This window comes from Pangasianodon hypophthalmus, chromosome 14 (genome assembly GCF_027358585.1).
Source record: "Pangasianodon hypophthalmus isolate fPanHyp1 chromosome 14, fPanHyp1.pri, whole genome shotgun sequence".
Taxonomy (NCBI): Eukaryota; Metazoa; Chordata; class Actinopteri; order Siluriformes; family Pangasiidae; genus Pangasianodon; species Pangasianodon hypophthalmus.
The window spans coordinates 10786972-10810783 of NC_069723.1; the positions used below are offsets into that span (position 1 = coordinate 10786972).

General features: G+C 39.8%; 1 protein-coding gene across 13 annotated transcripts in view; it reads left to right on the forward strand.

The window, feature by feature from the left end:
* myo18ab (myosin XVIIIA b) overlaps positions 1-17299 on the forward strand; it is a 95646-nt gene extending 78347 nt beyond the window's left edge. For 8 of the 13 annotated variants that reach the window (XM_053239899.1, XM_053239902.1, XM_053239904.1 and 5 more), the window contains 12 exons: positions 60-164; positions 378-524; positions 664-777; positions 3114-3230; positions 5173-5256; positions 6195-6332; positions 7053-7238; positions 7394-7533; positions 8570-8614; positions 11744-11866; positions 13067-14518; positions 15303-17299. In XM_053239899.1, the coding sequence (XP_053095874.1) occupies positions 60-164; positions 378-524; positions 664-777; positions 3114-3230; positions 5173-5256; positions 6195-6332; positions 7053-7238; positions 7394-7533; positions 8570-8614; positions 11744-11866; positions 13067-14510 (2643 nt within the window). In that variant the 3' untranslated portion in view covers positions 14511-14518; positions 15303-17299. Of the gene's footprint in view, positions 1-59; positions 165-377; positions 525-663; positions 778-3113; positions 3231-5172; positions 5257-6194; positions 6333-7052; positions 7239-7393; positions 7534-8569; positions 8615-11743; positions 11867-13066; positions 14523-15302 lie in introns of all 13 variants that reach the window. The other 5 variants (XM_053239901.1, XM_053239911.1, XM_053239900.1 and 2 more) reach the window with 4 other exon arrangements.
* Positions 17300-23812: the final 6513 nt, after the last annotated feature.

The following is a 23812-nucleotide window of genomic DNA, read 5'->3' on the forward strand; positions in this document are numbered from 1 at the left end:
TGATTGTTCCTCTTCTATTTTTGCCATGTGTTTGTGTGTCTCTGTGTTTGTGTGTGTAGCTGAAGCAGATGGAGGTCCAGTTGGAGGAGGAGTATGAAGATAAACAGAAGGTCCTTAGGGAGAGGAGAGAGCTAGAAGCCAAGCTGCTGACCGCTCAAGACCAGGTATATAACAGCACATGCAAACGCGTTCACTTCCACTCTACTTTCTTTATCTCCCTCCCTCTCTCTACTTCCTGTAGAATACAAATGCAAAAAATATATATATAGTTTCGGACCTGCTCTTTATTTTCCTTGTCACAGACTTTATATAAGTGCTGTGGGAGGCAGAATAACTGGAGTGTCTGCTGTTGGTGTTTGTTGTGTTCTGCATCCCAGGTTAGCCACAGGGATGTGGAGACAGAAAAACGCCTCAGGAAAGACCTGAAGCGCACCAAAGCCCTTCTGGCTGATGCCCAGATCATGCTAGACCACCTGAAGAACAACGCACCTAGCAAGAGGGAAATTGCCCAGCTGAAAAACCAGGTGTGGGCACTGTCCCATCATCAGCTCATGGTAGCAGGCAGCACCCAGTGCTGTGGGTCCCAGGACTGACTCTGTATTTTGTGTGTGTGTGTGTGTGTGTGTGTGTGTGTGTGTGTGTGTGTGTGTGTGTGTATTGCAGCTGGAGGAGTCTGAGTTCACCTGTGCTGCTGCAGTCAAGGCCCGCAAGGCCATGGAGGTGGAAATCGAGGACCTTCATGTTCAGATGGATGACATCTCCAAAGCCAAGCAGGCTGTGAGTGTGGGCAGATCAATAAAAAGGGACAGTAAAAGTTCAGAGCATCTCACAGAAAGAGACAAAATTAAAATGTATTTAGGATTTTTTCCAGAAGTGCCAAGGAAGTAAGAAGTTATTGTGCATGTGGTTATGAAACCAGGTACCAGGTATTTTCAAATAGGCCAAAACAAAAGCATCCTAACAGGGAGTCTAAGTAAGAGTGAGGATCAAAAGTGATCACAACATTGGGATTCACAAAAAATGGGCTTCAAAAAATGACTTCATTAATGTGAGAACAAGAAAATTTGCTAAAATTCATGTATTGGAAATGAAGCAGCAACAAAAACTCACACATACAGAAAATCGTCAGTGCCTGTCAGGATGTCAGTTCAATAATTTACAGCAGGGAAATGATTTCTGCCCATAATGGCATGTTTCCGATTCCTTCTCTAATTTGAACAAGACATATCACCCTGAAATACATTATGCTTTAATAACGCTGTCATGAGCCGCTTCTTTTGCAGCCTGAAAGGAGGATTTATAATTGAGTTCACACAGCAGCAGGTTGGAAAGAGATATTGGAAGAGAGATGAATGGTTGTGATTTTACACACATCGTTTTGGGCCCTAGCTTTATTATTCTGTTTTCCGTTTACAGCTCCTGTGGAGCGAAAAACTGTCTGATTGGGTGTCAAATTGAGTCGTTTTATCTGTGAAAATGGCACAGTTGAGTGTAGTACCATAGAATGTTACACTGTGGCGTATGTGCAGTATCGTTTACTGTTTTGTGACAGTGTATAGATGCTCTCCTAGCAGACTGAGATATATTCTAGGCTTTGGAGGAATATTGGAGAAAATATTGGAATGTAATGGTGACATTTAAAGGCTCATTTAAAACAGTGTGGTTAGGTTTTAGATTGTCCTCACACAGTCTTCATTCTGTTTTTAATGGCTTATGGAAATAAAACAGAACTAGAAACTTGTGAAACCCTCCTGAGAGAACTGGTCAGCTGGACATATAGACATACTGAGGCAAATCTCTGTGAGCCAGCAGCCACTGAGATGAACCCATATACCTATCTATTACTGTCTCCAGTTACCTTTTAATTTCAATGTTGTCACATGGTGATAACAAGCCTGTCTAATACTTACGAGGTGATTCATTCTGCAGTGCAGACTCCCATCGTTCATGGCCCAACAGAGATTGGTTTTGTCAAAATTGAGGAATTACACATTGCCCAGATATATTTGGGAATCAGCAGAGTTTCTCAGACTGTGCGTACTGGAGGTGAGAATTGAATGAGGAAGAAGCCCATATGCTGACTTGTTCCTGTCAGGACAGGCAGAGAAAATGGATGGAAAGGATGACTGGAAAAGCTTAAGACATCCTCAATTGTTGGCTCTGCATTTTGTCTGGGTATTGAAAATGTATGTTAAAGAGCATTTTGTTTGTCGTTAACTTATCTTGTTTTCCAGCCATTTCAATTTGACAAGAAGATTATATGTTGGAACCAGACACAGGAGGAATTTAGAAATGACAGGCAGATTGAATAGCTCCCTACTGATGTGTTCACATTTTTTAAAAAGCTGTGATTTATGATTCATTCTTCTGCATGCTCAAAAGCTCCTTTGTAGTTTTATAAGTGTTTACTGTTATTATATTTTTTTTCACCAAAAAAAAGTGTCATCATAGAATTCTGCTGAAATTGCAGTTGCAGATATCTGACTATTTGAAATGTAATTTACAAAGAACAAGTTACTGTCCATTTTACTGTATGTAACTACCACAATTAGCATACATATTGTACAATAAACTGTACTAATAATTCAGGCCATTAGCTATCTTTCTCCATTTTTGTAATATGTGAGTAAGATGGAAAGCTCTACAACCCCAGTGGTTCTAAACTCCATTTCATTTCCCACTTCTCTGTTAATGAATTCATTCGCTTTGTCTGATATCCACATTTCCATGCCCTATTAATAAACCCAGCTCTTATTCTTCAGAGATTGCCTTACTGTATTGTAGAAGTAATTATTATTGAATGGAATTAAGCCTCTGACACTCCCAGGGAAAGCAGGTTGAGAAGTGCCAGCTTTAGCTACTAATAGTAAAAGTCATTATTGTGTGTGGTGCATGTGTTTCTGAATTATGATGGGATTTTGTGTGAGGGAAAGCAAGTGCACACAAAAAATTACAGAAACTTCATCAAATCCTTGGGGCACCTACTCGAAATATTGATGAATTTTCTCTTTTGAGAGGCTCTCTAGTTTCAATATTTTTATGCAGTGCAGAATTCAAACACAGTGTGTGAATACTGATATACTGTGCTGCTTTCTGCCTGTTTTCCCTTCCAGTTGGAGGAACAACTGAGCCGTGTGCAGCGGGAGAAGAACGACCTGCAGTCGCGCATGGAGGAAGACCAGGAGGACATGAACGAGCTCATGAAGAAGCACAAAGCGGCTGTTGCCCAGGTAACTCTTTCTTTTTTTTTTCTTTTTTTTTTTATTTATTTATTTATTTTTTTTAAAAACCCCTCTTTTCTGTCTGGACCTGTGGCACCACTGCTTCCTTCTCAACCTCACCAACACATTGAAAGCAGGATGGTGTGTATACAGCCTGACACTCTTCCACCAGCATTCAGTTTCTCAGAAACTGCACCAGCTAATGGCACTGGTTCCTCGCTGTACAGAATTATTTTTAGGTTTGTTATTTTGTGAAAGCTTGTGAAAGTTTGTTATTTTGTGGAAGCTTGAAAATTGGACTTCAGTCTGTTCAGTGCTGTGTTTGTAAGGAAGAACAGTTCCTGGGGAAAAAAAAAACAATCAGAGTTTCAAAACGTTTTGCAGCAGTTTTGATCTATTTGAAGCTGTTTCTGAATATTTGCACAGCTCACGTTATCATTTCCCAGTCTAATATAATAACACTGTCATTACAGATGTGATTACAGGTGTGGAGGGTGGAAGGTGAAGGTGGTTTGCACTTTGTCTCTTTTATTTGAAGTTGCTTTTATTGTTGTATAAGTATCAGTGCAGTAGGCGGAGTGTTTAAAAAAAGGATATCTTGGGTATTTTGGGTATTTTTCATTTAGTCATGCTTTTGCATATTGGAGGTACAATATATTTTCAACATATATACAACACATATGGTTAGGGGCTGAATCTGTATATCCATCCTTCATGTCACTTTCTCACTTTCTCTGCTCTATCGCATCCACTTTTATTTAGCATGTCATTAGTCTTTCCATGGGCGTATGTATATATAGGTATATCATACATACAAGTGAAATTTACAGTGCAACTGAATATTACCAATTGCAATCTCATTGGTTCCTGACCACGAACCTATAAACACTATGGACAGAATATGAATAATTCATAAGGAACAGAAAATGTGTTCTAAACAGACAAGTACAGATGTGAATAGGTGGTGCACCATTGTTTTTGTTTCTTTGTTTGGTTTTTACTCCATGTAGCCCATGTTGACCACACGCTGTGCAAAAGGCAGCATATCTCTGACGGGATCTCCAAAAATATTAACATGTACATTCACTGCAAAGGTTTTTCATCATTTTTAAATGAACATTCTCTGAAGAAAATCTTCCTGGAAGATCATATGGGCATTAGAATAAAATACTGCTTAAAGGACCCCATTTTCACTCACAGCAGCACTGTGTCTCAGCTGTGTAGTAGATTCTGATAGGGTGTCTTTTAATAATAGCAATATAACAAACCCAAAAATGAAGGTAAATGATATAAAATATTATTTGACAGCTATTGTTGTCAGCTAAAATCAGTAGTTGCCTGATTTGGCAAACACAGTTGTTTTGAAAGACAGTTCCCTGGCTTGCTCAGTCACATAGGATAGACACTTGCCAGACATCTAGTTGAGACCAATTATGAACCTGAGTAATGTAGCTAAGGAACTGTGAAGGTCAGGAATGGAATAAACTGAAATAAAATAAATAAAAGAAATAGCTAGATGTTATATTTTGTGAATGAAAAATGACTTCATCTAGCAACACTGGGTTTTTTCAATGTTTTCTAGTATTTCCAAGGGCATAGTGGTAGGGTTCACATTTCCAAGGGTACAATGTAAGTTCACATTACATTACACCCTATTAAGAGCATATTAAAAAAAATAATATAAATATATATATATATATATATATATATATATATATATGTATATATATATATGTATATATATATATATATATATATATATATATATATATATATATATATATATATACATATATATATATAGGTGGCAGCATTCTCGTCCCAGCCCCAGGCACTCTTGTACAAGAACTTTCACAGACTATGCACTAATGGTTTTATAGGACTTTCCACATTGATCCACAGTGTATTGTGAATGACTGACTCTTCTTATATCTTCTTTGCTGTTGTACAGTCCTCTCAGAGCCTGGCACAAGTCAGTGAGCTCCAGTCTCAGCTAGAGGAGGCCATGAAGGAGAAACAGGAAATCCAGGAGAAGGTACGTCCACAGACAAAGAGAAGCTAGATGACTAATGCGTTATTAGGGAAATGCAGGAATTCCCTAAAAGGCATATGAAAAGCTAAAAGGAGAATGAGCCTGCCTTGATTAGGGATGGATTCTTTGTAAAATTTAAGGTCTCTTTAAGCTGTTGACTTACAAGTGTAACAAGTAAGCTTGCTCTATTCTCAAAAGCTCCTGTGGCAATAAGGTCAAGACACAAGAGATCAGTGTCTCACTCTGCTCCAAAAAGCAACCAGCCATAGATAAGGATCTGATCATGTCGCTCAGCAATTATCCTTGCTGTTTCACTCAGCTAATCTGGTGTTTACTCCAGACTCCGGATATACGGATAAACAGGCCAGAGCAGCTGAACCGCAGGTTGGACTATTTCATTCAATTGGCTTTGTGAAAAATATTTAATGCCTCAGACACATAGGAAAGGTCAGTCAAGGACATGCAAAGCCACTTCTGTTTTCATCTTCAGTTTCATCTGAAGTTCAGTTCAAAAAAACAATGGCTCCAAGCCTGGCTCAAAAGTCAATATCTGAGCAGTCATTATTCTCAGCTGAAAAATTCTTCATCTCTTTGAAAATAAATGAGAGCATGCTCAGAGATGGAAAACAGAGGTGCCGAGGGGGCTTTTGAATAATGGATTAGAGAAGCTAGCAATTAAGAATCCAATGCGGTGTGCTGGGCCAGGTCAATGGAAAGCGGCAAAGCACTTTTAAAGAAGGCTACCACCAAGACACCCTGTGGTGATTCTCTGTAGACAAGTTTTGACTCATTTCAGACAGGAACAACAATGTGCAGCTCTGAAAGTTTTATAATTCAGTACAGATCCCACAGCGGAATGCGGATGAATTTTGTAGTCCACAGTTTATCGGGGTCTGTGTTTGTGTTGGGTCACTGATCTCACTTTGTGCATGCTCCCACAGCTCATGGGACTGCAGAGTCAGCTGGAGTTTCAGGAACAGTCCATGGTGGACAAATCTCTGGTCAGCAGGCAAGAGGCCAAGATCCGCGAGATAGAGACCAAACTTGAGTTTGAGAAGACACAGGTGAAACGTCTGGAGGTGAGTGGGCAGGACAAGTGCTCTGGTTGTGTGACCTTATTTTTGTTTAAGGGCTGACCTGTAGAAGATTAGTCTGCAAACTGCCTAAGGTCAAAAAGACTAAAAATTAAATCACACACTAACCTCTCCATAGGAATGTTTAGATCTCACTGTCAGAAGGGGCACAAAGTAGATGCATTTTGTGTCACTAAATGCTAAATGTTTCTTTGGTGAGACATGTTTAATGCTTTGTAAAATTAAAATGTGATTTTGCCAGTAGAAGAGTATTTGTTGGTTTGACATAATTTTTGTTACTTAAGTTATATTTGCAGCAAGCATCAGCTCTGTATGCTGCAGGATGTATCTGACACATCTGAAGACATATTTCAGACACATCTGAAATGTGTCTCAACTGCAAAACTCAGGCAGCACGACATTTCATTTGTATTACCGTTAGCTGTGAAAAACAGGTCCTGTGTCTATATACGGTTGCATACACACTAAAATGTCATTATCTAAGTTACCAGATTAAAGCCATAATCAGATCTCAATAAATCTGATTAAGACATTATAATTTTAGGCCACAAATTGGGTTATTCTTTAGTTCTCATGGAGTTAGTTTCCAACCAGAAAAAATGCTTACCGGCAACTTCATGTTTATTTATTTATTTATTTATTTATTAAGAAAGAGAGCCAATAACTATTGCCTCATATGTTTCTTCTGGTTCCGCTGCCCTCTAGGGTCTAGTGTCGAGGCTGAAGGAGAATGTGGAAAAACTGACGGAGGAACGCGACCACCGTAGCACAAGTGAGAACCGTGAGAAGGAGCAAAACAAACGATTGCAGCGTCAAATCCGTGACCTCAAGGAGGAGATGGGTGAACTGGCCAAAAAGGAGGCTGAAGCCAGCCGGAAAAAGCACGAGTTGGTGAGATGCCCAGCCTTTTCTAAAATTTTTATTCCTATATACAGTAGGGGCAGTCTTACTCCCAGCGCAGTTTCTGTGATGTGCACAGTGCAGTGCTTATCATGCCTGTTCTGTTTTGTACCTGTGTTGAGCTCTAAGTGATCCTGTTCCTGTAGGAAATGGACATTGAGAGCTTGGAAGCTGCAAATCAGAGTCTTCAGGCGGATCTCAAGCTGGCCTTCAAAAGGATCGGTGACCTGCAGGCTGCTATCGAAGATGAGATGGAGAGCGATGACAATGAGGATCTTATCAACAGGTAAACTGTTCTACTGCTCCATCTCTCTCGCCTTTCTCTCTCTTTAAAGTACATGATAGCAAATCCCTGCCGACTGCAGTGACTTGGCGGAGGAATGAAATCTTTGAAACCATTGGACAGACAAGTTCTTTGCTGTCAGTTATCACTTATTCCTACTGCCTAAAATATCGTAGCAAAAATTGCCACACATTATTCAGAGAATTATTTTCATAATCGATTCATTAGTAGTCATGTTAGTGACTGGATATCGAATAACTTTATGCACAGTTTGTAAGAGGTTAAATTGAATGTTTGAGAATGTTAATAGGTTTCAATTTTAGTGATAAAGATGCTTTACATAATTATGCAAAAAGCCGCTGTCACATTAAGTTTGCTCTGTCAAGCTAAAAAAAAAAGGCTGTTTTCCTTTGTTTGTTTGCAAAAAGAAATCAGATGAAAAGCTGTCTAGTGAATTTTTTGTTTTGCTCACTGACTGACTGACTCACGGACTGCATTACTGACTGACTCACCGATTCAATGACTGACTCACTCCCTGACTGACTCACTCCCTGACTGACTCACTCCCAGACTGACTCACAGACTGACTGACTCACTGAATTACCGACTGACTCACCGATTCAGTGACTGGCTGACTGCTTCACTTACTGTCTTGCTAACATTCAAAGAGAGACAGTGAAAATATTAGTATTTACATGTACCAAAGTCCTGAGCAAATGGAGCACCCAGAGAAAGAGAGAGAGAAAAAAAGAGCACCCAGTCAAGGCCAGACCATAATCAGAAACAAAGCATGAATGCTTTAGCAAGGAAAAAACCTCGGCAACAAATATTTTCTTAGAATTTGGGCCTTTGTTTACATTCGTTCCATCCATTTCAGATTCGGTTGATCTCATTTATCAAGCATTCTGTCTGTCTGTCTATCTGTCTATCTATCTATCTAGCTATCTATCTATTTTTTTAGTTTGTGATGTACGCCTGTCTCACTTTTCTTTTCTCTTTGTCTTTTTGTGTTTGTTTCTTATACATCTTCCATTTCCAGTTTACAAGACATGGTGAATAAGTATCAGAAACGAAAGAACAGAACGTGAGGAGCCTGAGCAATTGTTTGAGCTCACTTTAACCTGGTTTGGTCTTCTCTATGGATAATATTGCAGTATCCAGGTTATTTTGAGAAAATGACCCTGCAGATATTATATAAATAATATCAGTCAAATACATTTATTTTTTGTTCAGCTTGTTATTTTACTGATGGTCCAGATTATTAGGCCACAGGCCAGTGATACTGCAGTATGCTCCATGGACATGACAATTAACATCACCCATTGTTATATGATTATCTCAACCAATTTTTTTGCATGGGATCACATGCTATAATCCATGCATGCCACTGACCATATGAGCCAAGCATGATCCCTGTTTGGTTTTCTTTGCTATATTTACATTCTTCTTAACCATATGCTTGTGGATGGCTGTAAGTCACCATACTTTCACAGGTAAGTGTGTGTGTGTGTGTGTGTGTGTGTGTGTACACATACTGCCTCTGGGCTCAACATGTCAGTTGAATTTGTGTTGTTCTTAAGACCCCTCAGCCCTGTGCACAGTTGTGTAAGACATTACAGGGCCATGTAGACACTAGAGAGCCACCTCCTCTCTTTCACTCTGTCTCTACTATAGCATATACATTTTGTGTGCCTGTGTGTGCTGAATATTTTACAGTCCTACTCCTGGGATCCAACTGCATTTGACAAAGAAAGAGGAGGGCATGTTTCTCATCAATCTTTTAACCATGCAAGCTAAATAATGCATAACCTGCAAATGACCTGGTAAAAAGTCCCTCCAGACCCGTCTGCCAGTGGCTCCCAGTGCTGAACCACTTTCTGGCATCAAGCTACTCTATTGTTATGGCAGTAGCTCTGCGTTTTTACAGACCAGCATGTACTGCATTCTTTTTTATTTCATGTGAAAATATGTTAAACAAATAAACTAATAATAATAATTTGTAAGATAAACTTAAGTTGCTATCAGGTGTGGACAAAGTACTGAGAAATTGTACTTCAGTGAAAATATAGATACTGTGTCAATCTTACTTAATTAAAAGTGGAAGCATTCAGCCAAAAAAAAAACTAATTTTTAATTCACTTCAGTAAACATTGTAACTGATGAATTTAAGTTAATGTCATGTTTTCATGTGAAAAGTAACTTATTATTTCCGCTGCTGCAGTCCAGTCCATATTCACACAAACATGGATCGATTTAGCTCTAGCTACATTGTGTAGCATGAGAAGGTCACCGCAGATGATGAACTGTATTGGAAGCTAAACTGAAACTGATAGGATGCTGAATTACGATGATTTGATTGATATATAGAGTACAGTCTTTGGCTGGATGAGAAAAGAGAACTTAATGATTTTTAACGAGTATTTATAAAGTCTAAATGAAAATGTAAGACGTAAAAAGTACAGCTTTTTTTCTTAGAAATCTAACTACATAAGAGTACAAGTATTCATTTTCAATAATACTCAAGTAAAGAATAAATATGCCAGAATGATACTTAAGTATAATAACAAAGTGCAATTACTCAAGTATTGTCCACTCCTGGGTGATACGCAAATTTTTGTCATTACAATTCAAAACATTCACAAGCACAATACATAGGATGCAAAGTCCAAAGTGAAACTTTGTCACAGTTCAGTTTAGTATCAGTTCAGTTTGATACCAAAAATGACCCTTAACACCATTATCATATGTATTATTACCGCATGTGTATTATATTGTATTATAAAGCGTGATATAATGACAGTTATGTGTGATCAAGTCCTTCATTACAAAATACCTCATGTCCTGCCCAGCTCCAGATTTCCATACACAGTGTATCTTCACTCTGTCCCTACTCAAGACCTTTAGAAGCCAGCACAGACCAAAAAAAGTTGGTGCACATACAGAAGCACTCAGAGCCAACCTCTCATCTCTTTGATAAGGGCATGGGGCTTGAGGTGTGCTCCAAAATTACTCATCCTTCTGCAGTGGAATCAATTCAGTTTTTGCTTCCCCATTATGTTTGTGCTAGATAAACGTAGAATGCTGTCATATGAATAATGTTATGGATATTGAGTGAGTTCAGGGTGTGGGAAAAGCAGGTGTAACTCTATTTTCTGTAGCAGTATATTCTCTGTAATTTATTCTGGAGAGGACTGACTGTGATGGCCCCAGAGGACGGCTATAAGCACATTATCAAAATCCCAATTAAAACTAGAACTAGTAGCTGTGACCTCATTCTGAGTTTTTCTGTGTATGTCAACTCTGAGTGAAGCTGCTACTACTTTCTGAAACCTCTGATGCTTTTTAAAAAATCTATTCCATGCACAGTGCTGCACAATAAGTGAGCGATAAGACTAATCTGAAGAGACAGGGGAAAATTTACTTGCAGATCTGGCTAAACATAAATCCTGGGGCTTTATCTTGGCCTGAGAGATGAGCAGACGACCTGGGATTCAGTTAGCAGCTCGATGTGCAGACCATTAATGTTTCTGCTCTTGGAGACCTTCTGTGTAAGCTTTCCCCAATTATTGACAGCACCGTCGATCCTCCAGTGGTACTGTTTTGTATCTGTTTGCAGAATGGTGCAGTCACTGAGTAAAGTTAATTAAAACTCCCCAAGTGCTCATATTCTTACCCTTTTTAAAGTATTTAGAAACTAGTTCTTCTTTTCACACATGACCAGAGAACCTTGTAAGTGCTCCCTTTTCTTAAAAAATTTTGGGTTTTGTGGTCTTTTACAGGCTTCTGGCAGTCCATAATTTCCTCTCGTAAATGCCTAACTGCTACTATTTTGCTGTCGTTTAGAAATGCAGCAATTGCACCCCAAAGCCTTCATTTTTTATTACCCCAGGGCTAAAAACTCTGATTATACTATATTAAAATCTGGAAGCCCCTTCAACTTTTCATCAGGCTCATTTATGTACTGAGAAGAAAAGGCAGCGTCTGCTCGGATAGGATGTCCAGTGCCTGCAAGGATTCAAGTGTGAGAGCTGACTAACACAAAGAATTGCATTGAGGCTTTTAGGCCTCTGCTGATCGAGCGCATGTCTCAGTGCTGTTGTGTCTGTGCTATAAAGCCGTTTGTTTCTCCCCTATTGCCAAACTAACAGTCCATGCCGAATCTGCTTTTAGCTGGGTGCTGACACTCTCCATTTCCTCTTTTTCTTCCTTACAGTGAAGGTGACTCAGATTCCTGCTCTGAAGTGGAGGACCGAGTTGATGGTGTGAAGACCTGGCTCTCCAAAAACAAAGGCTCAGCCAAGAATCTGTCAGATGACAGCAGCCTTAAGAGCTCAAGGTCAGTAGTTTGAGTCTACCTTCCCATCTGGTTGCTTATTGAATGGTTCGGTCCAAACAAAGTACACAATGCACAAAACGTAGGCTAGGAAAGTGCATTCGCTAGCTTGATGGGAGATTTTTCTTACCCACTCACTTATTCTCCTCATTGCCACAAGGTTTGATGACAGAGGCTTCTTTAGAAGCAGCGGCCTGCCTGGCAGATTTATCGACACGCCTGTTGGCCAGCTGGCATGCCTACACCTGCTCCCCTCTTCCAGAGATTAATAGATTGAGCCTGCTGGCTGACAGCTTCGATTGCCCTGCATTTGTCTCTTTTCCAGAAGATTTAAGCCTCCCTCTTGAGCCCCTCACAACTTTTAAAAAAACTTTTTAGCTTTAAATTCCTTTTCATCATGTTCCCTATTGTGCACTTGCCCTAGGAGTGGGTTTTGACACAGTATTTCTCAGGACTTCTCATTAACTTTTAGTAACATAAACAGTCATGTAAAGACAATCAAAGTGTGATATTGCAAAATTATACAAGTGATATTTGTGTGCACCGGATCTTTATACTTAATTCAAGTAAAGAGCTTAAGAAGACACGGTTGATCACTGAATTTGAATAATAACTAATTATGTTTGGATATTGTCTGGATTACTTTCTCTCTATAGCATCATTGCTTCCTTTAAGCCAAATCCCCAGTTTTTTCTGCATTTGCATTACTGTTCTGTCCTGTTTTCTGCCATTTCTCTCAGCTAAAACCATTCTTTAAAGGAGGATTCCCCCCCGCATACATATTTGATTATATTTCCTTACTGTGAAGACAGTGTCCAGGAATGCAGTTAACATCCACAATGTTTCCCTAGAAAATGAGCTAGTGTTCAGTCAGCAGTTGTGTGTTTCTTTTCAGGCAATGGAGAGAGAGTCAGACAAAGCCACACCAAAACATAACTGTAAAAACTGTATAAACCGTAAAGGCACAGTAGCGAAGTGGTGGTAACTTTTAGTGGTGGTAACGAAGTTTAGTCGATGTCTTCACTTTAGGAAGATGCACTTTAAATGCTGTGTAGAAATCTCTTTCTTAATGTCACATCTTTTTTTCTTTTTTTCATTTTGTAACTCATTTTAATTTCTATCTCTGTATCCTCCTTTCCGTTTCTTTCCATTTCTTTGTCTGTTATGCTGGCCTTCTCCCCTTCAACTGCCCCCTTCATGTAGATATGCTGCAAACAGTGATGCCAAAGAGGGGAAGGAATGGCAAGAGAATGGCAAAGAAGGTAAAGGTTTAGACCAGAGTAGGCCGGTGTCTGTGATGAGTTCACTCAGTTATAGGAAACGCTCCAACCTTAAGGATTCTCTTGGTGGCAAAGGAGATGAGGACTCACTCTTTAGCACCCTCAAGGAGCAGGATGACTCTCAGGAGCTCTCATCCTTCCGCAAAAGCAAAGCAAAGCAGCCAGATGCCAGGGACTCCTACTCAGTGAACTCCTGGAGGAAGGATGATCTGGATGACAGGGGCTCAGTTATCTCACAGGCTTACTCAGAGGCAGCCAGCAGGGCCAGGAAGGGCATGGACAGCCGCTGGTCAGAGTTAGACAACAAATCGGTTGTGTCGTCCATGGGTCCAAGCCGAGCCTCTTGGTTGGATGATGATGATGTCAAATCCAGTGTGAGTACTGCAAGCATGCTGAGTCGTCGCCGCAGCATGTCTCGGCTCGACGAACGCCTGAGCGAGCGTGGCTCAGCAGTTAGTCCATCCCTGAGCTGTAGAAGTCCAGGAAGTGTGAGCCGGAGAAGCCCTGGTAGTGTGAGCCGTGCTGATTCCCGTATGTCCGTAGCTCGCAGCTGCCGCCTCAGTGAGTTTGATATGGATGATGATGCCATGAGTGTGGCTTACAGTGAATTGCGCTCCAACTCCTACAGTCCCCACCACTCCTCCACCGGCCGCAGCATGTCTGTGCCCCCAAGGTCAAGAGCTACCGACGCTGATCTGCCTGATGCCTCCGACCTCAAGCCCGTCAGCCACCGCAACTACCTCGACCCAGCTCTGGAGGCAGCCATCAATGAGGTGCTGAACTTCAAGCCCATCAAGTTCAAGCGGAGCAGCCTGGAAGACTCTGAAGCCGAGATCGGCAAGCTGAGCAAGCGTGGGCAGGACGAAGAAGATGAGGTGAAGAGTGTGAGGTCTGGCAGGGACAGCAGCCGCTGCTCCTCCAGCTTGAGGCGCTCTGCTTCAGCCGTGGACTTCCATCGCTCCAGCAGCAGCCTGAGCACCCGCAGCAGGAAGAAGAGCAAGAGCAGGAAAAAGAGGAGCCACAGCTCTGATTCCTCTGAGAATGAGCGTAGAAGAAGGAGGTCCAAGAAGAAGGGGAAAAAAAAGAAGTCGAAGAAGGAGTCATCCTCATCGTCCTCTTCTTCCTCCTCTGAATCTCAGTCTAGCTCAGAGTCAGATTCTAGCTCGGGAGCCTCCACTATCTCATACAGAAGTGCTAACAGCGTCAAGAGAGCTCCTGGTAGGCAGGCATCAGCTTCTGAAGACGAGGGAGAGCCTGGAGGCTGTTCTGAAGCAGCTCCGCCAATCAGCAAGAAAGAGAAGAAGAAAAGGAAGAAGAACGTGGATAGTGTAATGATGAAGTATCTGTACAGGCCAGACAGTGACTGAAGATGGCAGTAGGTGATGCCTGGTTTGGGGTGAAGTGTGCTATACGCATGGTGTTAAACTAACTCTGAGCATTTCTCTCCAGACCATCTCACCTTTTTAAATTCATCACACTATCTTTTAGCATGAACAATGATGAGCATTTTCTAGTTTCATGTATTTTATTCTTAGTCATTCTAACACACTCCTAGTTACAGGTTTGTTGTATGCATGAATATATCTAATGGTAACAGAAGTTCTTTTTTTAAAATCTTGACTCACAAGTGATTTGGTAATTGCTTTTGCACTTATTTCAGTTTAGAAAGGGGGTTTTTGTTTTTTTTGTAATTTGTTGAGATGTCCTTGTGATTAATTGCTCAATTGCTGTAGTCAATTCAGAGGTAACTATAGATTTCCCCTCTGGTATTTTAATCCAGGTATAATTAAAAGAGACCATTGATCTGCACGGCTTGCCAGGCATCTTAAAGTACAGCAAAAGTTAACGTAAAGCATAGTGGGTTTTTAGTTCAGTTAAATATTAGCTTTTGTGACACACAAAGTTTGTGTTTGGGACAAGTTGTTTTATATATATATATATATATATATATATATATATATATATATATATATGCTTTATACAGTGTACACACATTTGGAATTGTTAGGTGGTTGATTTTCCTGGGGTTTGTTTGACTGATATTGCAGCAAACATCTGCGAGTGTCTTATTGAAGATTTGCATGTCGGACATCACATCGCCTTCACAATATCTGCCATGCATTCATTCTGATTCTAATCAAACCCTGTTTATCCCACAGCCCCCCCTCTGGCCGAAGACGCTTCTGCCTCAACAGATCCGATGAAGAAGAAGAGGAGGAGGAGAAGGAAGAAAGGCGCACAGCCCGAAGCTCCTACCGCTGCTAATACACCTGGAGCAGCTACCTGAATGACAGGGGCAAGCAGGAGATGTGTTATACTTCTATACACTCAACAACAAGCAAATACACAAACTCACACACTTTCTCTCTCTCTCCCTCTCTCTCTCCCTCTCTCTCACACACACTCACACTCACACACACACTCACATCTTGCGACTCAGTATTGGCCTTCTTGGAGGTCTGATGCAAATGAGAGGATCTCTATCTAGGAGAATTACTCTGGAGCACCATCATCCATCTGTTTACTGCACTGCACACACACAGCTCTCACTTTTGGTGATGTTACTTCTACTTTCATGCATTGTGTTATGGATACTTAAGCCATTGAGTATCAAAGACGCACTACACTGGAAGTTTTTTTTTTTTTTTTTTGGACCTGCTTTGTCTTGTTCCCCCAAGTGCTTCCCCAGAGTGTACTGCAGCATTCCTCCTGCTTTCTGCCCTGCTCGGCCAGCGGTGCTGCCAGCTGCCGCCACAAGTTCAGCTGAGCTAACGAAACCTGGGATTAGCTTGCTATGGTAAAGTGGGGAGATTTGTCCTGTTTGCACTTGAAAATAGGAAAATGGAAAGAAATACTGTTGTACCAAAAAGCCTTTGTTGCAAGTGTGTACATAGATTTTAGGGCAAGTGTTTTTTTCATGACTCTGAGTCAGTGGAGAGAGTGAGTCGAGGAAGTAGTGTCATCAATTTAAGCTCAGCTTCCTGCAGGTATGAGCAAACTCCCTCTCTCTGTCTCACACACACACGCACACACGCACACACACACACACACACACTGCGTCCTGAGACCCTGAGCTGTCTTTCCTCAGTGATCTTGCAGTGCAGTGAATTCATTTTTTCATGCCCCTGTTTCTCCCTCTCCATCCTCACTGTGATTTAATGTGTTTTGGGATGTCACACATCATTCGCCTGACAGTACTGTGCTCATGATGGAAATTTTTGGCTCAACTGTCATCTTCTTCCTTTTTCATCATTGTTCTTATGCTTATTTTGTTTCTTGCTCCTAGCATACATTCTGGCTTTCCAAAGGGAATGCGCTTGATCCTAAGTTTGGTGCAGTTTGATAATTACCTTGCCTATTTCCTTTATTGTCACAGTGGTCAAATACTGGAAAATGCATCGTCATTAACAGCTGTGAATGGCTTTTACCGTGATATCATACAGCTAAACAACACACAAGTGGCATGAGCACATGAATAGAACTGATGCTGTGAATCCATCTTTCTTTTCTTGCTTCCTTTCTTATTTCCTTACATACATCTTTATGTATTTCCTTAAAATCCTTGCTTACTTACTACCTTCCTTCCTTATTTCCTCCCTTCCTTTGTTCCTCAAGTATGTTTCCAAGTTGGATTCTGCAGTATTTTCAACCTTACTTTTTACATTTTAGGTGTAGCTGCGCATAACAGAGCTCCTTCTCTTGTTGCTATTATTTTGCTTTCATTATATTATTTATGGACTAGCATTAATGAATTGAGCAAATTTGCCAAATGCACACCGTTTTCGAAAAAGCATGGAGAGGAAAGACTCGCTGCTTTTATTTTATTTCGAAGGGAGCCAGCATTTGTTTCACATGGTTTTTAATGGACTCTCATAGGTCAGTGATTTCATCCTCATTTCTATGCAGTCATTATTAATTTTATTATAAAGAGTGTGTTTTATCATGTTTCTTGCTCCATACAAACATAAGGCAAAAAGATACGTACACACTGCTGGCTGTACACATTAATATGAATATATAAGTCTGTATGATTCATCATAGCTTTAAAAATAACTCATGTTTATTTTCCTTATTGAATAAATGACCACTTGTTTTAAGTAACAATTTTTTCCATTATGGTTTAATATATTGTAAATAAATGATGGTGATTGTTAGACTTGCTTCAGTGTTCTTGATTTCCTCATTTCCTTCTCTCCAGTTTCTTCCATGAAAGCTTGTCTTTATAAAATCCTTTTTTTTTCCTTTTGTTGCAATCTTGAATATTCAGATCAGCCAAAGTGGATCTACTTCACATTTTCAGAGGGTTTGTTTAAGCTGAAGCAAGATGCCATGGTAGACCAAGCCCTCTCTTTTTTTTTTTTCTTTTTTTTTATCATCATCTTTGCAAAAAAAAAAAAAAAAAAAAATGTCTATGTTGCTTCAGGCCATGTGTCAGATGAAGCCCTGCACATCTCGAGCCACAGAAAAACTGCACAGCTACTGTATGTCAGAATATATATGCAATCTATATTCACAGTAGTGTACGAATTTCAGTATTTCAGGCAATTCAATTTCATGCTAACTGCAAAAAGTAATCATGTCTGCATTTTTTTTTTTTGCCAGAAAATCCATCTAGAATTGTATTCATCTCTATACAGGTACAAATAAGCAATAGCTGAAGAATAAATTTAATAACTAAGGAATCTTAGGAATCATGAAAATGAAAATCAGTACATTCCAGAAGTCATGTTAAACCAGATCTTCTAAAGATCTTATTACGTAAATAAATAAAGCAATCACTGTCCAACCTGACACAGTATTTTTGGTTCACTGCTGAATGGAAGGAGAGACTATAAATTATGTAAGTGCCATTTGTCATACAGACAGATCGTGTGGACAGACTGAAGGTTGCTGAAGAGATGTGCATCAACATTATTACACCAAACTAGAGACTAGGTGCAAATATCAGCAAGGCATTTCTAAGAGAAGCTCAAAGAACATCAGAATATTGGCTTGCCAGCCCCTGTTTCCCCTGCCTCATTTAGATCAATAATGGTTTGCTCTATTAGGTGTAGCAAATTATGATAATTAGAAAAATATTGCATGTGCACAACAGGTTACGGTATGATAATGATTATAGGTAATGACTGTAATTATTAGATGTGCAATCAAACTTTAATCTGAATAAAAAATTCAGTAATGAAATGAGTAATGAGGTTACTAGAGCATGTTTAACATTCTTAATATAACGAATAGAGGGGTAATATTTTGACTTCATCTCATCACCTGGAAGATAAGCACAACAGGCTGTATTACAGTTGTGATAGAACACATTCAAATCCATGACAACATTCAATAGTGTACAAAAATACTGAGTCAGTCAAGTCATTTTTTGCATAATCGAGGCATTTCTATCAACCAAATGGGAAAAATATGTAATGCGTTTTTCTTATATTTGCTTATTCAGATTGTATTCATATTTGCTTTGTTCGCAAATAATTGTTTGCACTCAGTTCCTCCATTACTTTTGGATTGTGTTTTTCTTGCAGAGTAACTACACTGTGCAACTTGCTGCCATCACAAGGCTGGAGTCAGTGTGTATTAATATTAAACTGGTGCATGAAACACATGACAGTACACTCAGCAAAACATAAGCAGCTTTTTTTTTTTTTTTTTTTTTGTTCTCACCAAATCAGCCACACATTGTTTATGCTCACTTAAAAAGGGACACATCAGAACAAGTTGCACCAGTGTAACACAGTAGATAAACGTGGTCACGCATTTTTGCAGTTATTAGGGATGCACAGTTGCACCAATATTCCTCTAGAACACTAATTCTTTCTGTATCTGATGTGACATACACTCACTGGATGGAACACCTGTACACCTGCTCATTCATGCAATTATCCAATTAACCAATTATGTCACAGCAGCACAATTCATAAAATCATGGAGATACAGGTCAAGAACTTCAGCTGATGTTCACATTAAACATCAGAATGGGGAAAAATGTCAGTGACATTGTGACCATGGCATGGTTGTTGGTTTGAGTATTTCAGAAACTTGATTTCCTGGGATTTTCATGTGCAACAGTCGCTAGAGTTTACCCAGAATTGTGCAAAAACATCCAGTGAGCGGCAGTGTTTTAGGCAGAAACACCTTGTTGATGAGAGAGGTCAGAGGAGAATGGCAAGACTTGTTCAAGCTGACAAGTAGGCTATGGTAACTGAAATAACCACTCTTTACAACCGTGGTGAGCAGAAAAGCATCTTAGAAAGCACCATGTCAGGCAAAAACAGGACTCTGAGGCTACAGTGGGCACAGGCTCACCAAAACCAGGCAGCTGAAGATTGGAAAACATCAAGCTCTAAAGCTCTTGCCCTATATCTGCATGATTTTATGCATTCACACTTTTCATCTTCACAACTTCATTGCAGACCACAAATATAGAGCAATATGCTCTCACTGTGCTTGTGCTTTTAGAGAACAGCTTATATCCCATTAGGGCACCTCCTTTGTGTTCCAGTTTCAGGACTCTCATCTCTCAAAGCAGCAACCAGGTGAAGTGTGTTTGTGTGAGCCAAAAAAGACCAATAGCTTGGAGCTTTTAGGGACTGGGCTTTGTTTGATGTGTTGTGCTTTCATACATTTCATGTTCAATACTGCTGAGCCCTTCTGCAGGTCTTTTATTCAGGTTAGACCTTTACAGAGAGGTAAACAACCCAGGCTTTTCTAAAGAAAACTTTTAGCTGTGTTTTGTTTCTTCTGTGTTTTTACACTGAGACCGTGATACAAGCCAATATAAAGGTGTGGAGACGTTACAAAGGTGGAAAAGACCATTAGAAATAAAGCAGCGATTAGAGATAAATGTAAGTAAACAGTTGATTTATTCTGGGATATTAATGTATTTTCTTACAATGTCATTAGTTATATACTTTAAGAAATCTTATAAATCAAGGTAAAGCAGCAGTATGTAACTTATAAAATGGTCAGTAAAGAAGAAAGATCTAAATTACAGTGTAGTTGCACTGCCATGAGTCACCATGGAAAGCCTGTAATAATAATTCAAAGTCAGAGCTGTCAGGTCAGGCTTGGTGTGAGTTTCTGGGACTCAACAACATCACAGATATACCATGAAAGAAAGTTCAGCTAGTCTTAATGGCAGTGTTATGAATCCAGCACTGATGCAGTGACCTGGAGGATGGAGGTTATACATGGAGGATATGCCTAAGCATAAACCCTGTTATCCCCTGCTCTGTGCCATCACAGGTTGTCAAGCAAAAAAAAAAAGGTAGAAAGAAAGAAGCCAGCATGCAAAAAAGAGGAGCAACAGGGGCCTGGATGAAAATAGAGGATGAATACTGGCTATTCACAGGTAGTGACATGGAATTTGAGAGTGATGAGTTTTTGTCTTTTTTGTTGGCTGAACAGATACGACAGTTACCTAGTTCAGTAGTTACTTTTCCAGGTTCCAGAAGGTTGTTTTGGCTAGTATTAGTCAGCTAGTCTGCAAATTGTGTTTGTTTGGCTGGATTTAGTCTTTTGAGTCCAACTGAGTCCAGAGTATTGGACATTACTGGATTAAAACTCCTGGCTGCTTTCAGCATGTGTATTTTGTTCTCTGCTTCCAGGAACACAGGGAGGGGAACACAGGGAGAAAATAAGAACCTCTGCACAGATAGTACCTAGTATCCCAGGATCAATCCATGAACCCTGGAGCTGCACCACTGAGCTGCCCCAGAGTAGTCCTTCAAGCCCAAAATTTCCAAAGGTTGCATACTTCTGCTGTAAATATGTACAGTATGTACAGAAACAAAGTATACAGTATATAATTATATAAGCAGAAGCTTATATAACTCAGAAGCAGTGGAATAGCCAGGAGTTATTTTTAGGCAGGATATATATATGGCAATCTTTGAGAAATTAAAATTTCTTCTGGGGAAGAATCATTGTCTTTCTAACAAACTGTGGTCAGAGTGGCATTGGGATTTGAACGCTCATAAATTTTAGGTGTGTGTTGTACTGAAATTAAAGCTAAAGAAATACAGTGAGGGGAAATAAGTATTCATACACTTTTGTCTTTGTTATGTAATATACTTCCAGCACGTGCCTGTATATCTACTTCAAAATTATACACATAATGTCTTTTGACTTTGTACTTATAAATATGAACAAAAAACAGTATGTATTCATAAGAATACAAAAAAGATATGTTTTATATGTGTGTAAATTTGAAGTGGATATATTGTATATACTGGAAGTATATTAAATAACAAAAACAAAAGTGTCCATATACTTACAATCTGTGACAACTATTGCATTGGTAATGAAAGTGGAAGAAGTTTCATTCAGTTTGGGGAGGAGATGTTTGACTCCCAACCCAACCCCTCATTCCTCTACTGCTCTTTTTTGCATCAGCAAAGGAAAAAAGTAATTTTCTCACCGAGTCAGTCTCCCATTTTATTTTGGATCATATTGTTGCTGATTGCACATTCCATGAGGAAAAAAGCGTATTTTTACATCATATTTGTCCCTGATATCGTATTTCTTTCCTGTAATTTAAATCTGTCACTACATATTTCTGAACTAAGCCTCGTGCTGTACCTGCCTCTCTTTGCCTTGTCTTTGTGACATATTCAGGATTACTGTAAATCCTGATCGGGAATGGAAATGCAATATTCATGGGGCAAACTATCATTTTCACCATAAAGTGTCATGAAAAATAAAGAGACAGAGATCTAACAGAAGAAAGAAAGTACTGTGGTGAAGATTTGATGAAGAGAGACCATAAAACCATTTGATGTTGTTCCATGTTCCCCCAGCAGCAGTGTCACAGAGCTCATTACACTTCTAAATGCAGCTACTGCACATGTTTCTTTCCTGGGAATTCCCAAATGAGGGGGTAAATAGGACTTATACTGTGGTCAAAATGCTGCTTGGGAGCTTCCTGTAACTTCCACCCTATCACATTCAATCAACACAGCCTGCAATCCAGGCCTAATGTTAGGGATATGGCATGACCTATTTCTTATGTCACGTTAAATTGAGGATTCTGAGTGCGTTCCTACATATAACAAGCTCTAGTGGATTGGTTTATTCATAGTCTTACCTCTTACTCCTTAAATTCCTCCCCAGATATTGTGACTTTCTAAACCATAAACAGTCAGTACCACAGACAGGCCTATTTCACATCACCAAGTTCAGCAGTACTAGACAATTTCTCCTGGGTTTTGACAGATGACCTTTGCAATCTGACCTTCACTGAAACTGTCACTGTGCTCTGTTCTGGATGATGAGTTTCAGTCCCACTGCTGAACCAAATCACCCTGCTCTCACCCTAAATGCCCCTCTGTATCATTGTCTTCTCTCTTAGCTCTACAGGACTCACCATGTCTGGCTTCATCAGGGCAGGAAACAGACCTCGCTCAAAGCTCTTATTGCCGCCAACACAGAGGATCTGGAGGAATCAGTGAGCTTGGATGACTGCTGCTAACATCTGTGCCTTGGGGCTGCATGGGCTCTGGTAGATAAATTTGGTGGAATGATAGCAGTACAGATGCAGGGTTCAAAGAGTCACTACCACTTTCTACTATACCACTGCACACACATAAGAGGAGGGAAAAAATCCCAGAAGTTAAGTCAGTATCAGAATGCACTGTAATATGATATATGGAGTTTGCTCACAGTTAGAATAGCCTCATGAATATTTTTACAGTGATCTGCATTTTTATGCTGGACTGAAGTGTTTCAGAAGTACATCTTCATTACACAGTACTTTCTGTGCTTTAGCTCATGAAGGGTTTAGTTTGGCTAATCCAATACTGATCCATACTATGTTTATACTCCGTTACACATGTTCTATGTGTATTCAGTTATGTAAAGAAACAGCTAAAGTTTGAATTATTTTCTATATTTAATCAGAGGTGAAAAACACTCAGTCAATTAGTATGTACTGTAGAATGTTAAGTGAACCAGTGAACCTTTCTGTACTTAGTACATACTACTGTATTAATCCCTGGATTAAGCCCTAATATTCTAATGCCAAGACAACTGATGACTTAAAATAAATAAAAACTATTAATCACTTATCAAACAGTAGAAAATGCCATTTGTAGTTAAATCACATCTTTAGGGCAATGAGCAGCACAGGATGCCCACAGGCTCCCCTCCAGTTCGTTCACTCAGTGTACTTCATTTTTTCAGTACAATTCTGAGTCATGCCATTTGCAGAAGCACTCTCATGCCACGCCTGTGGTGGTGTTATGGATCAGGAGTGGGCAGAAGGATGAATAATGGGATTTGGTGAAGGACTGTGTGGAGTGGTGCACATGTGCAGCTCAACACAAGTAAGAAGGGGGATGCTGGTGGATTTTAGCAGGATCAAGCCCCCTTTGCCTACTGGCACTATTGATCAAGAGCCCATAGACATGGTGAGGATCTAAAAGTATCTTAGTGTTCATTTAGACAGCCGACTTAAGAGTACTACCAACTTGAATGCTGTTGGGTTGCTCTCAAGAAAGGTCCCAGCTGATTTTAAAAACATGACAAGAGCAAGGATAGGATAGACTGCAGCTCTGAAATGGTGGCATTTGATTCTGATTCTTTGCCTTCCTAAGGCTGTGGTTGAAATTAATGGTATTTTCTCCTGTGTATGTATTTGTGTATACAAGTTAATTACCTTATTTGTGCA